The following is a 12,878-nucleotide window of genomic DNA, read 5'->3' as shown; positions in this document are numbered from 1 at the left end:
ATTCTAATGAAATTTGATAAGCCTAAAACTTCTGGCAGTATAAAGTCTTCACGGATAAATCTTCTCCGTCGTAGTTTCAGCACCTAGATGTCCACTGCATGGCGAAAGCCACCCCAAAGATTTTTCATTGAGGAAAATACCATAATCACCACTTTGCATGAAGGTTAGTCATCGTTGTTCGTTACTATGTAGAGGACGCTGGTGACCATCCTCTAGAAACTTTTTTGTAAGCAGTGGCAATCCTATATGATTAATACAAAAAGTGTGAATTATACAAAATTGTACCCCGATAATTGAACCCGCGGGCTACCACTGCTATCTGGGGCTAATAATAATAAAGCCTTTAATGTATTGTAGAAAAAAAGTGACAGACAGAGTTATTAGTTTCTTGTTAAACTAGCTTTTTTTCTTTAATCTACAAGAACCCTGTACACACACACATTCTGTGTTTGGCACTAATCGGTGTAAAATAACTCATGAAGATGCCCCGTGGAGGGGTGAAACACGTGTTGAGTGATTTAGCGGTAGTGGTTGTGTAATTCGCATTGTTTGCCACATGGGCATTTATTAGCGGGCTGGCGGGCGGTGCACTTTGTTGCACGACTACCACTGCATGAGCGGAAGTGGCTAAATATTGGTCCTTTTCTTACTACAAGAACCCCTCCGCGGATGAAGGCCTCTTAGAAAATCGTCGTAAAATATCGTCTTCCTATCTCGTAAGCGGTCTTCCCCTTTTTCTGGGACTAATAGTAAACAATAATTAATTTGTACGAATCCAAATTTTTGCAACGCTTATTTACGCTATTATTTCTGAAACCATTAATTTCTGGATATGCTATATTAATTACTATATAATAAATAAATAACATTAAATTCGTTCTAAATTGACTAAAGTAATGATAATGTTACTATTTAGAATATTTTAGCGTATTTTCTTTCTTTCTTATATATTTCAGTGCTTGTCTATCCTCATTGATTACGGATAAGATTTTGCGGATGAGATAAATGAGACATATGTCAATATACCACTTTTATCTCTCATCTTATCGATGATATGTAAACTTTTTTTTAAATCAATTCGTAGAACAGTACCGTAGAAGACAGCATTGTCAAGTACATCATGTTGTTTTTACTATTTGTATATTCATTAGTTACTATAGGTGCTTCGGATGAAATACTCCGAGATCCTACTGTGGTCATCGATCAGGGAACAATTATTGGATCTGTCGCTAACGATGGAGATTACTTTGAATTTCACGGAATACCATACGCAGATTCCACATCAGGCACGAATAGATTTAAGGTTTGCGATTAATTTTTTTCATTTAAAAAAGGATTTTAAGGGGCTTACCTTTTTAATTGTGCAAAATGTTTGCGTTTATTATTTCTGGGAAAGAAATACCTTACTTGTTGCTGTTTAGAATGTCTGTTTAGTCTACTAGCATTCATTTGATAGCGATGTTAATCATTATATAATTACAAAAGGAGGTTACAATAAGTTTTATTGTAACCTCCTTTTGTAATGAATGATATTATTACTTTTATCATTTTGGAAAATGAATATCGAACGCATGGAAAAGTATGTGCATATTTACTAACATAAATTGATTCACAAAAATAAAACATGCTTATTTTAAAAGTATAACGGTTTTATTAGTTTTATTTTCTTAAATTTTTCCTACTTCCTGATACAAACTTTAATATTAATTGTTATGATGTTTTAATAATTAATTGTTATATAACTGTCTCTTGCTGGTGTTTAATGATAACTGCTGGTGATTAACTGCATATATTGCTGTTAAATAATGCGTAATAAAAGTTTATAATAATAAACATAAGTTGTAGAATTTGTCAATGTTAATGTTTTTTTTAAACATAATGTTATTTTTTATGTTATTATTACAGGCACCCTCCCCGCCTCCTTTATTTCAAAGTGACTTTGTGGCAAATAGAAAAGATATCAAATGTGTAAGACCTTTGGGTCTAGGATATGAAGGTACAGAAGATTGCTTAGTGGCAAATGTGTTCACTCCAATAGTTAATAATACCGCGAATTTACCTGTTATGGTATGGATAAAAGGCAAAGAATTAGACAAGATCTACGAACGGCAATTATCTTTTAAAAATTTCATGGACAGTAACGTGATAGTTGTTTCGTTGAATTTTCGAGAATCGATTTTTGGATTTCTTTGCCTCGGAACTGAAACAGCTCCAGGAAATGCAGGTTTAAAAGATATAGTAGCAGGTTTGCGATGGGTGAAAGATAATATCGCTAAGTTTGGTGGAGACCCTGAGAACGTAAATCTTTTTGGTCATGGCAGTGGGGCCTCTGCAGTTGATTTAGTATCTTTATCGCCAATTGCTAATGGATTAGTAAGTAAAGTGATAGCTCAAAGTGGAACAGCATTATCTCCTTGGGCAGTTACACGAGACAATTTAAAATATGCAATAGAAGTTGCTGAAGCTCTTGGGCATACTATCACAGATATCCAGTCCCTTTCTGATGCCTTTAAAACTACTAGTGTTGCCGCTCTTATGGCTGTTATTAATGAACTTGATCTAACTGATAATTCATTGGCATTCGCTCCGTGCGTAGAGAGAGAGGATTTAGAAAATGTCGAGCCTTTTATGACAAAATCTCCGTATGTAATAATATCTGAAGGTGATTATCAACCTGTACCGTTCATGACTGGATTCGTTGATAACGAAGGAACAATAAGACTTGAGAAAGCTCTTCAGGATGGCTGGCTAGAGAAAATGGAAGAGTCATTTAATAATTTTGTACAACCAGATTTAAATTTAGAAAAAGATGAACAAGGTTTAGAAGTATTACAATCGATCCGATCGTTTTATTTTCATGGTCAGGCTATTAATATGTCTCAAATAAATAATTTCATTTCGTATCATGGCGATACAATGATTTCAGTTTCAGCATTACGAGAAGCTAGGTTACGCGCTAATACGTCTACGAATCCAGTTTATTTGTATCAGTTTTCATACAAAGGCGTCTTAGGTGAATCCGTTGCGGGACCAATAATTCTTGATAGAGCAACCCATAGGGAAGAACTGGGTTATTTGTTTTACCGTGAGACAGATGTTATACCACCAGAAATGGATTTAGCTGTAAGCGATATATTAGTAGAACGTTGGACAAACTTTGCTAAATCTGGGTAAGTATGATACTTTCTTGTTAAATCAACATTCAAACGTTTAATAACAGACGGTTGCTGTTTTTCGTTGACAGATTGTGACATTAATTGTAATTTAAAATTTTGACAGCTGTAAAACAAGCACAGATAGAAATGTTTTATTTTGCGTAATAACCTCGTGGTAACCTTATAAATACAAAATGACACACTTTGTGTAAATTGGACATGTCTACTTTAAGCATGAGACAGTTTTTCATATTGATCTTTCAGGGCCCCTTACAACTTTACTTTTTCCGGTTACTGCTGAGAGTACATTTAAAATCATACTCTGCAAATTAATTCTAAATAGGGGTACATTTTTTCAGGAATCCTGAAACAGAATTCTCTCAAGTATTATGGAAACCATATAATAGGACGCACGCAAATTATTTGAGAATACTTGATGATCAAGAAGTTGATGAAGATCGGGAGGGAAGCTTAGAAATAGATTTAGTGAATCCCCACCCAGAGACATTGTTATTTTGGGACCAAATTTACAATTCATATTTTGTTGACGCTGAAGGAAGATGGAAATTAGAAGAAAGACATGAAGAAGATGATGAGATCATTGTAGAGGAAGGCAGCGGAGGAGAGGAAGGAAGTGGTGATGAGGAAGGAAGTGGGGAAGAAGAAGGAAGTGGAGAAGAGGAGGGAAGTGGCGAAGTAGACGGAAGTGGTGAGGAAGATGATGACGAGGAAGGCAATAATTCACCACCAAGGATCTTCGGATTAACTTTCACAATAATATCATTTTATGCATTATTAAATAAATTTCATATGTCGCAAATAATATCTTAAGTTTATCATAGTAGAAACACGACTACTATGTTTTAAGCTATCCGCTAACTAAAAATGATTTAATTGTGTTTCTTTAATGAAATGCATACTAAATATACTTTATGTTATCATCATAAAGATAAAATGTTTATAAAAACACTTTATTATTTAATTTTATTAGATTAAATTATTAATTTAAAACATTTATTCATAAGTTAGGTTGTTTTATATTTCTACATAAAACTAATAGTGAAAATGTAATAAAACTATGGGAAGTACTATGTCTTTATTTTCTTTTTCTAGTGTGTTGATTGTTTCTTTTAAAAAAATATACATGTGTTAGATAATAAGCGTAAAGGTGTTGTGATAGGAAATATTATCAGTATAATCTTAAACATTGATTATACTGAGCAATTTATCAAAGAATGATGGACATAGGCTAATTCATGGGACGTGTAAAATTGCCTGCTGATGAACCATGAAAGTTCAGTAGGGTCACGACGCTCGTGTGCTGATACGGAGGTCAGAAGGTCAGGTGGTGCCCTCATGCGTTTATGCAAACAAGCGACCGTGGGCGACTTGAATGTCATGCGGACACTTTTAGATCCGCAATGCACTACTTTATTTTCAAGATGAGGCTTTTGTGAGTACAGAGACGGACTCCAACCATTCTAAAATACAAACAGTTCTATTCAAGACTGCTATTTTATACTTCTCGCATTTGTAATTATTACATTATTTTAATACATGCGGATAAAAACAGGTTTTGTTTAATTTTATGCGGCCGTGAATATAATATCTTCTTTTTATTATAAATATTATGTTCGCAAAAAAACTTTCTTCTTATGGAAATTAATATTCTCTTTTTTGAATCAAGTTGAGTAGTTCTTAAGTGCGATCTTATCTGATTTGTGATAATCCAGTCTTCGCTGGTAAAACCCACTTGCCTATTCACTCTCCTCTTGAAAGCACCCACGTCATATTTGAATTGAAACAATGACGCATGAAAACTGTTAAATTTACTTGCATTATTAATTATTTAATTACCATGCTTTTATTTTTTATTGAATTTTATAATTTTTTTCTTTTTTAATATCGATGACAGATTATATTGTAAAGAAGACAGCCACGTCTTAAAATCTTGAGTATGTTTGTCAAGACATTACGTACTCCTGAATTAGTTGTAGCAAGTGGATCGGAGCGAGCGGACTGACGGTTAATATCACAATGTGCACAAATTTATACACTATATTTACATATATATGTACATATTAATACAGGTATTTAGTTAATATGTCTAAAAAGAAATCAAATTACATACACAACGGAAAACAATCAAATTTAGGAGGAGGAAAAGAAGCTTTTTATAGAACAAAACAGTTCATTTTATATCCACTCCGCAAGAAATGTTTATAGGAACACCTAATATTGCTCGTAAAACACTTATAGGGTGCGCCATTAAAATGCAAAAGATTTGCAAGCGAGGTGACGTGTAGTGTGCAGCTGTGGGCGTATTAAAATTTTAAGCGTTGGTAATTAAAACAATGTGTACTTCATACGGTATGTTTCTTTCTATGTAAAAATTCATAACATGACAGAATTTCATAAATAAACTATGTTTTAATGTATTATCTTCTCGATTTTTCCATGGTGTGCTTTAGAAGACTTGATATATTTCTCATATTTATTCATGAGTTTTTCAAATCTCAATCAAAGTTTTTTGATTAGGTAGTATTTTGATCAACGTTTGAGTCCTAGCTGTAAATATTAGCCTAGGTAATAAACGCATATAGTATCAAAAAACTTTGCAAGGTAGATTTGGTAATGTTGCAGTAATACGATCAAAGTTATATTTTGGCGACATATAACAAGTCGAATAGTTATGTTTACGAAAAAATATGTATTGTTTTGTTTTTCCCTTGACTATTAGCTTCATCTAGCTTACTTCGAGGAGGTAAATAAATCAATAGGACCTTGATGGTGAACGCAAGAGTTTGAGAGAAACGTGAGGAAAAGTTAGAGGAACTGCGGTCATTCCAAAAAAAATGCTGAGGCTTACACCACTTACTGCATTACTCTTTTTACACATCGTGTAATGACAAATTTGATGCCTCATAGGCATTCTCTACCAGTCAATCTAGAGTAGTGTACAGATAACAAGTAGAAAAGTGTATAAAGGTGATAGAAAAATAACACAAAACATGTAACATACCATATACTATATGAACATGATAAAAATATCGTTATCCTTTCAGCCATAGGACTTCCGCCGTTGGACATGGGACACTCCATATACTTTAAATAATACCGGTTTGAAGCGACTTGCAATTAGCGTCTACCGAGAAAATAAATAAATTTATACTATTTGTATTACTCACTATACTACCTAATAACTTATATACTTATACTTTTAGTGGATAGGAATCCCTTATAACCGTGCACATCCAAAAGACTAACTTACTAATAATTAACACTATTTTAATTAGGTTGTAATTTTGTCGACAAAATGGTTTTTTTTGTTATATCCACAGGTCATAGATCGGTCGGTGTAATGTCGTGGCACTGACTAAGTGCTTAGACGGTCAACTATGTTTATCCTGACTAGCAATGGTATATAATCTAGCTGTTAGATGTAGATCTGCGATGTATTTAACAAAATACTGAAGGGACTAAAACCTGGTGACCACTAGATGATTACAAATAATAAGAAGTATCTCGTCACTGTGATATTGAAATGTATATAAAAAATTTAAAAAAGTTTATTTAAATTGAGATAACATCGTTAGCTTCGTTATTGATGGAGCAATTATTAGTCTGATAAAAATAAACAGAGCTAACAACAGTTGCTTGTTTATAAAATCTACCTTCGCCATTGTGTTAGGATCGAAAAGTTAACAATTGTTTAATAATACGTCGAGGTGTACATGCAACACAAAGTCATATTTATTTGGCTGAAATTGCCTCGCACACGTGCTGCGTGCGTCGATTTTTAAACTAACTGATTCTTGAGGTAAGAAAAACGAGGACATTTTTAAATCATCGAAGCGTTTCATTGCATTTCAATAATATTTATCCTCAAATAAGTAATATTTACTTAAAGTACGACATTACAAGAAGTAATATAACAATGATTTATGTTTACACTAAACAGTTTGCAGAAATTAATATCGTTACGTTTTATTAATTTTTTATTTATGCTTATTGTTATAGTTTATATTTAGTCTAATTGAAGGTAATTAATAACTATGGATTTTTATAGGAAATGAATAATAATTCCTAATATCTTATCACAGTTTATTTACGATTTAGTAATGAAAAAAAAAATAAGTGAAAAAATTACTTTTTGTTATTCAGTAAAGCATCAATTATTTTGTTTGTTACAGGTGTTTGTTATATATAGATGTAGAAGTTTTAAAGGTCAACACTTTTATGTATATTTAATGTCTGTCAAATAATGTACGGACCTTGGATAAAAATCAATGATGTCATAAATAGTTGAATAAATTACGTAATGATAATATAGTTCACATAATTATTTAAACTACAGTTCCTGAATATTTCTTCACTATATGTACCAGCAGGATTTGTGCCCCTCAGATTGGCTAATTATTAGCTTATTCTAGAACCTTCTTATAGCAGCTATAAATTATTACAACATATTTCATAGTGATCACTTTATACTAGATTATATTTTGGGACATATATTTTGGGAGTAGGTATAAAATTTTTGAAGCTTTTAGATGATAAGTGAGCTATATTATCAACCGTTTAGAGCTTATACACCTATAACCAATTACTTTTTATAAAGATTTAAAAAAAAATAAAAATTGTTACGCCATGTCCACAGTAATCGAGCGTGTTGACACGGCGTGTGAGACGCCCGTGCCTCAGCCGCCTCTTGCGGGCCATGTGGCCCCACATCCTGCCTCCCCTCGCACCTTGTTCAGGTTACAGGCGCTCTGCACCGACGTATGGGGCCGCTTGCGTTTTACGTAACCGGATTGAATCTGGGTACATACATGTACCACACCTCTGCGATCACATAATTATGTAAACAATATCACACAGGGAAGAATGATAGACGAACAGAGCAAAAGGGTAAGAAAGAAGAAATGAGGTATAAAAGAATGGAATGAAAAATCATGTGAAGAATGGAAGCAGAGAACGGAATTAAAAAAAAACTAAGTGAAAAAGAAATGCCCAAAAAAGACCCTGTCCCACCACAAGATAGGGGTACAAGAGGCCCCCAATAGCGGGGGTCATTTTAAAAAAAAAAACAATATCACACTCACACTGACAACGATTGTAGTAAATAGTTTTTGGATTAACTAGATGCACTACTATCTCTAAAATGGTTCTAGTACCACGTTACAAAATGTAGATTATATATCATATGCTATCTAAGTAATAATCAAATATTTACAAACAAGTGAAATTGATCTTTTTTGTAATTTTTAAATGCATAATATCGAGTCGGTATTGTCGAGTACGATTATTCAGACATTGCAGAGCGTTTAAAGCGCAGCATAAAGATAGGTAATAAGAAACAAGTGCATTCGTACCGACTAACTAATAGAACTAGTCCTCTAAGACCTTTGCCCATGAATTTTCAGACGACATCAGTTTTTTGCATTTCGTATAACTACGTTAATATATATATATGTGTGTGTGTGTACCTTATTTCTTTTCAAATAATGTATGATACACCCCATCCTCAAATCAATGTTTCCGGAAATAATAAATAGCGTAAGGATAAAATGAGGAGCGGTAGCCCAGCGGTAGAGGACTGAAACTTATGATCATATGTCGCGGGTTCGATTCACGGGATTAAATCTTATATAATTCACATCTTGTGCACTCATTACACGGGATTGCCGCTACATATATACAAGTTTTCCGAAGATTGGCAGCAGGGGTACTATACTGTGATTGCCAATCTGCCTGCCAAGCGTAGCGATTCCGATTAATATAGATAGATATCTTTGGGCCCTCATACATATCTTTGGGCGAGGCCTATGCCTAGTAGTACGCGTTTATGGGCTGAAACGACGACAACGAAGGATAAAATAGTGAGAAAAACTGTTTTCAAAATTCGGATAACTATATGATTGACTTTTTGCTGACGAATAAGCTGTATATCCACCCGTTTAAACCTTTAAGTCTATAACTAATCAAACTGTATAATAGCAAGCTGTTTCAATGATTAACTTTGATATAGGTAAGTTCTTTTGTTTAACTACTTTCGTTTCAATGTTAATGTTTATTTAAAATCGATTTTCTTTTTTATTTAAAACGTGAAAGTTACTGTTCGAAAAGGGTGGGAAAATAATGTCGAGAGACACAGAAACTAATATGTTTAAATATTTGTTGAAATTTAACAAAAAGTTAATAAATTTACTGTCTATTGTTCCCCAGACCACATTAAAAGACTTGTCAAATATAATTTATTCATAATAGTCATTATTTTATAATTTATCATTCATCACCTAACTGGCTATACTATTTTCTTACGATCTGTTAACGAGCGTAAAGTGAAATTTTACGATTTGACGCCAAAGCCATTTTATGACATTATAAAAGTTTGAACATACATAGTTAGAGCGTTTAGAAAGTAAGAACACAGTGTCGTTAACTTCAACGTTCATTATTTTAAATAATTTATTAGAACTTAAGTAGCTGTTTGAAATGTGTAAAAGATAATATGTAAACTTCAAGAGAAACATTTTAAATTTACTCATTATGTAATATTTTAAGAAACAACTTCAACTTCTTGTTCCCTCTGCTTTGTTTGTTACAAGAACATTACGATGCGTAGTGTGTAAATATTTTTTTCATTTTTTTATTTTTATTGCTCTTTCACATTGCTTCTCTCAATAATTCTTTCTCTCTTTTCCTCACATCTCATCACAAAATCTTTCATTCTTCACGTTCTGATCAACTTTCATACGTCGCCTCTTGGGACCCAAGGTTACCGACGAAGCACGAAGAATTGTTCATCTGAAGTAGCAGTGGGCGTAAGACATCGCTCATGCAATCGATGAACCATCAACATGTTAAGGATCTCGGGAAGGGGGAAGTCGCTGGATGCATTCAGCGCAAGACAGGTCATCATGACGATCTTTGGAGGAAGCTCATGCCTTGAAGTGGACGTCTATCTAGACGATAGACAGAACAGAAGAAGAAGATAATATTTACAATAATATAGTTTCTAATAAGCCTGTAATATGTTACATTTCAATAAAAACCTTTATGATTACCTTACTTATCGGGCTATATAATTACATTAATTATATAATTATAGGTCTGAAGTCGTATAGTTAATAATCCATAATATTAACGACGGGATAATTTCTAATAGTAAGCCATTCTGTTTATACTCGTTCACAATAATCGCGGCAAATCGGGACAAAAGGTTGACTTCGAATAGTGTTTCATACGTGTTCAACGTTTTACATTTTTGTCCTTGTGAGGAATGGATATAGCAAACAACGTACTCCAAAAATCATTCGCCTGGTACAACCCGTCAATTTAAATTTATTTGTTTCCTTAAATCGGGCTGCTAGTAGTAATAACAATATTAAACATATATCCTTTACATTGTTTATATACAATTTCATTATTATAGTCATATGTAATTGATTTAGAAAATGTAATAGTTTTGGAATAGCTTAGATCAGTTTTCAATCGAGTATGTTATATATGAATTACCATATAATATTTTTATTCATAGGCGATGTAAAACTTACCGATGCACGAATTCTCTTCATACATTATATATGTTGTATATATCACACGTAACCCTTATTGTTTAATGTGATTCCGGAGTAATTAATGCTTTGTGGTAACAATACATTGTTACGCCACAGCGTGTAGCGTATTTGTTATTATTTTACCGCACGTTTCATGTTATTAAAGAAAAATTGTATATTTTTATATGCAGCACTATGTTTCTTTGAAAAATTCCTACACAAAGAGATAACGTCCGCCATTGGAACTTTGAAGATAACCGAGAGAAAAATCTTGATATTTACTGATAAAAAGCAGTACACTTCAAAAGAGATAACTATTTTCTTAGGTAACTGTATAATTATATATAAATATTTTTTTTCTTTTTTTTTCGTAGTTGCGTCTAGAAAATATAATTGATAGATTAAAAATGAATTGATTTGTGAGTCAAAAATTAAAAAAAAAAACAACTAAAAATGATTGGGATAATATATAATCTTTATGGATATATATAATGTATATATAGGGATATATATAATCTTTGATAGTTAAATTCAATAAAGACTGTATCACAATTTAACAGTGCTGATTTGGTTTTTCGCTGTTCTGGGATCAGTGTTTTTATTTTCCTAATACCAATTGGTGACGAGGCGTCGTCCTCATGATTAATAATTGAATAAAGATATTTGTCTTCGTCGCTGTCAACATTACAGCCTACAGACGCCTACTGCCCCGCATAAGCCTTTTTCAAAGATATCTAAGAAGAGGTATACCATAATCGCCACGCTTGGCAGGTGAGTTGGTGATCGCAGTATAGTTACAGTACGCAAAAGACGTTACTGCCCATCCTACTTAAATATAAATTATGAGCAGTGGCAATCTAATATAATTATTACACAAAATGTAAATTATATGAGATTGTATCTCGGATATCGAACCCACGACTTACCATCGCTAGTTTCTTTCTTCTACCGCTGGACTACAACTGCTCATATTATAAACATTAAAAGCTTTATTGTAACGTAAATATTTACTTATTATTGTAATAGTATAACTGTTTGTACAAAAAGAACTAGTTTGACAATAGAACTGGTTGGATTTGGCCCCGTGTAAATGAAATATGTATTAAAATGAATTATGTATTTTATACCAGAGAAGATATGTACCACATTTTTTCATCAAGAAAACTTTTCGAAGCCACCGACGATTGCTAATAAAGTAGTCGATAACGGAAGCTTTTTCGTGTTAGCTTAAAAGGCAATATTCATGTAAATTAGGCAATGCCTCGGAGAACAAACATACGGTTAATAATTAAATTTCTGATAACACTCGTTCTGTTCAACGGGTTCTTACTGTTTTTTTTATTTCTTTTAATAAATTTATTCACTTAATGTTACGCTCGGTTACGCACGCCTTAATAATAATTTAATGAAAATCACTGTTAATGGCGCCTTTTTTTAGAACAGTTTTGCTTATCAGACATAAGAATTTTTCAACACTTTATTTAAGTGTATTGTCTGATTTATTTAGAACCTCCTGCAACAATTACGAATATACGTATATCGTTTACTCATATTTTTCAATGGGATTACTTGGAGGCGGTTCGCATCTAGTACCTTTCGTTGACCTTGTAGGTTTACATTCTGCTGCGATCCGTGATCACCACTCCACAATCTTAAGGCTCCAACAGCTCTTTGTCGTGTGCGTTAGTCATCTCATCATCATTATCATTTCGTAAAGACGTCGTTAAGACGTCCACTATTGGACATGAGTGTGTCCCATAATTGCCCAATAAGACCGGACTGTAGCGGCTTGCATCAAGCGACTTCCAAAGATCTAAAAAGTTCGTCTATCCACCTTGTGGACGGAAATCCTACGCTACCCTTGCCTGTCTATAGTTTTCATTCCAGTAATTTAAAACTCCAACGGATATTCCTTGCCAATCCGCAGACTATGTTAGGTACTTTCGTTCGTCTAACGGTCTCTTCCGGGTCGATCTCGTTATTTGTTTCGAAGCTTTTTAATGGGGCTCGGAGTGAAAGATGACGATTGAAAAAATAAGGTTTAAAAATATATTATCTGACGTAAAATAAAACGTAAAACCAAAAACAATGGGTCATTATCAGTGAATACAGCTATACAACAAATTCGTCAAAAATAATATTATACGAGTAATTAATATTATAA

At 33.1% G+C, this 12,878-nt stretch overlaps 1 protein-coding gene across 1 annotated transcript; it reads left to right on the top strand.

The window, feature by feature from the left end:
• The first annotated feature begins 1,094 nt into the window (after positions 1 to 1,094).
• Positions 1,095 to 4,036, top strand: LOC137926784 (carboxylic ester hydrolase-like). Its single transcript, XM_068770484.1, has 3 exons — positions 1,095 to 1,303; positions 1,906 to 3,170; positions 3,515 to 4,036. The coding sequence occupies exons 1-3, from the start codon at positions 1,121 to 1,123 to the stop codon at positions 3,984 to 3,986; spliced, it is 1,920 nt and encodes a 639-aa protein (XP_068626585.1). The 5' UTR covers positions 1,095 to 1,120; the 3' UTR covers positions 3,987 to 4,036.
• The last annotated feature ends 8,842 nt before the right edge of the window (positions 4,037 to 12,878 follow it).

The sequence above is a fragment of the Battus philenor genome, unplaced genomic scaffold (genome assembly GCF_028537555.1).
Source record: "Battus philenor isolate CCGP_79_NKW_IND1 unplaced genomic scaffold, ilBatPhil1.0.hap1 SCAF_3, whole genome shotgun sequence".
Lineage (NCBI taxonomy): Eukaryota > Metazoa > Arthropoda > Insecta > Lepidoptera > Papilionidae > Battus > Battus philenor.
Note: the sequence above shows the minus strand (reverse complement) of the source record. Positions and strands in the feature narration are given on the sequence as shown.

Excerpts from the sequence above, each read along its gene's own strand:
- LOC137926784 (XM_068770484.1), top strand. The coding sequence starts at position 1,121 with ATGTTGTTTTTACTATTTGTATATTCATTAGTTACTATAGGTGCTTCG. Across the intron at positions 1,304-1,905 it reads CAGGCACGAATAGATTTAAG|GCACCCTCCCCGCCTCCTTT; the intron begins GTTTGCGATTAA and ends TTATTATTACAG. Across the intron at positions 3,171-3,514 it reads ACAAACTTTGCTAAATCTGG|GAATCCTGAAACAGAATTCT; the intron begins GTAAGTATGATA and ends ACATTTTTTCAG.